The 2677-nt window shown below is 43.4% G+C and overlaps 1 protein-coding gene across 1 annotated transcript; it reads left to right on the plus strand.

The window, feature by feature from the left end:
* Positions 1–360: 360 nt before the first annotated feature.
* On the plus strand, positions 361–1536 carry PDHA2 (pyruvate dehydrogenase E1 subunit alpha 2; the record flags this gene model as incomplete). The annotated part of the gene is made up of 1 exon (XM_080796334.1): positions 361–1536. One exon carries the CDS (start codon positions 361–363, stop codon positions 1534–1536), a length of 1176 nt encoding a protein of 391 aa, XP_080652460.1.
* Between the last annotated feature and the right edge of the window lie 1141 nt (positions 1537–2677).

Here is a 2677-nt window from a genome sequence, read left to right on the forward strand (position 1 = left end):
GCCTTTGCTCCTGTGTTCCATTGTCGGGGCCATTGTTACAGTATTTAGCGGGGAGAAGGGAGCCCGGGTATTGTGCTTTAGCAATGAATATGACACTACTTAGGATTGGGATGTTGTCCAACCAAGTCTTTCAGGAAACGAAGCAACTTTATTCTTAATTACAGTTGGAAGGCACTGTAAAAATCAATCCGTCAGGGCTGGCCACCCCGTGATTCGGCCTGGAGTGACGTAGCCTCTGTCACCAGCGCGGTCATTGTGTCGCCGAGAGCGTTCTGGCTCAGAAGGAGGCTCCGGAGGGGACGTGCTCAGCTTGATGTCTGGGCAGCTGAGAGTCGCAGCCACAAGCCTGGTCCACACTCCATGAAGAAGATGCTCACTGCCGCGGTCTCCCGCGTGTGGTCCGGGGTCGCCCAGAAGCCCACTAGCAGAGTGCTCGTGGCATCCTGTAACTTTTCAAAAGATGCTACATTTGAAATTAAGAAATGTGACCTTTATCGATTAGAAGAGGGTCCCCCTGACACAACAGTGCTCACCCGGGAGGATGGGCTTAAATACTACAGGATGATGCAGACTATCCGTCGAATGGAATTGAAGGCAGATCAGCTGTATAAACAAAAGTTTATTCGTGGGTTCTGTCACTTGTGCGATGGTCAGGAAGCTTGTTGCGTGGGCCTGGAGGCTGGGATAAATCCCACAGATCATGTCATCACATCCTACAGGGCTCATGGCTTGTGCTATACTCGTGGACTTTCTGTCCGATCAATTCTTACAGAGCTGACAGGACGGAGGGGAGGCTGTGCTAAAGGGAAAGGAGGGTCTATGCATATGTATGCAAAGAACTTCTATGGGGGCAACGGCATCGTTGGCGCCCAGGGACCCCTAGGAGCTGGTATTGCTCTGGCCTGTAAATATAAGGGCAAAAATGAGGTCTGTTTGACTCTCTACGGGGATGGTGCTGCGAATCAGGGCCAGATAGCGGAAGCTTACAATATGGCCGCTTTGTGGAAATTACCTTGTGTTTTCATCTGTGAGAATAACCTCTACGGAATGGGCACCTCTGCCGAGAGAGCAGCAGCCAGCACTGATTACTACAAGAGAGGAAATTTTATCCCTGGACTGAGGGTGGATGGAATGGATGTTCTATGTGTTCGGGAGGCAACTAGGTTTGCAGCTGACTACTGCAGATCTGAAAAGGGGCCCATAGTGATGGAGCTGCTGACATACCGTTATCATGGACACAGCATGAGTGACCCTGGAGTGAGTTATCGTACACGACAAGAAATTCAGAATGTAAGAAGTAAGAGTGATCCTATTATGCTTCTCAAAAATAGAATGGTAGACAGTAAGCTTGCCACTATTGAAGAATTCAAGGAAATTGATGTGGAAGTGAGGAAAGAAATTGACGATGCAGCCCACTTTGCTACAACTGATCCTGAACCAGCTTTGGAGGAATTAGGTCATCACATCTACTGTGATAATCCACCTTTTGAAGTTCGTGGTACAAGTCAGTGGATCAAGTTTAAGTCTCTCCCTTAAAGGGAGACTTTATAAATTTATTTTTAGTCCTTCAAAGGAATGTTCATGGTCCACTCTAGGAAACTGCGTGCCCAATTTTGTTAAGCAGGAATAAAACCCATTAAGTAAGAGTTCTGTAAACTTTTATTAAAATAGAGACCATTAAGAGGTTATTAAAAGAATTTAAAAGAGAACATTGACAAATGTACATACAATTACAAGGGATATTTCACTTGTACATTATTGCATTAAAAGAACTAAACAGTTAATCATTTACTGTTACTAAAAGGTAAACTGAGGCACATTAAAATTTTCAAGAGTTTGAGCATGCATGGATTGGAATCAGGCAATGCCAAACCAAAGATGGTTAAGAGTGCTCTGGCAACAGGAGCTAGGGAAGGCATTTTTATAGGGAAGCAAAGCCAGGAAATTATTTTGTTGGCTATAACTTAAGCTGTTGCTGAGAAAACCTAACTACCTGTTTGTGATTTCTTATTCTTATGTTTCATTTTCTCAATTTGAGTGCATTGACTCTGGCTTAGGTTTTGGTTTGTTTACGCAAGATAACCTATGTCAGGCAGAGAGAATTTCAAGCCACACTCAGCTATCAGGCCCCTGGCTGCTATGCAATTTACTATAGTTTACTTGAATTAGCCTATTATGGCCTACTATGATAGTGTGCCTATACAGACATATGCATGCATATTCAATATTGATACTGAAGCCAGCAAACACTGACTATTTTCCAATGAAACATGATATACAATAGTGTGGGGGTGCAGGGTGGAGATTTCTTCATGTTGTACTTTACTGCAATATTCTTAGCATACCAATACAAAAGAAAAAAAAAAGAATCTAAGAGAAAACGCATTTTGCTTTACCCTTCAAGTTAAAGTTACTTATTTTCCAATCCATTGTACCATCATGTGCTCCATATTTTAAAGAACTAATTTGGTGAATTTAAGACTGGAAAATGAAGAGCCATGGTGATATCAAAAGGGATAAACCAAAGAGGTGATATGACTAAAAAGTTCAGTGCTTGCTTTGGTGGCACATATACTCAAATTAATAAAAAGTTGAAAGTAAAAGCTGCCTTGGTGGGCGCCTGGGTGGCTCAGTGGGTTAGGCCTCTGCCTTTGGGTCAGGTCATGATCTCAGGGTC

The sequence above is a fragment of the Martes martes genome (genome assembly GCF_963455335.1).
Source record: "Martes martes genome assembly, chromosome: 2".
Classification (NCBI taxonomy): domain Eukaryota; kingdom Metazoa; phylum Chordata; class Mammalia; order Carnivora; family Mustelidae; genus Martes; species Martes martes.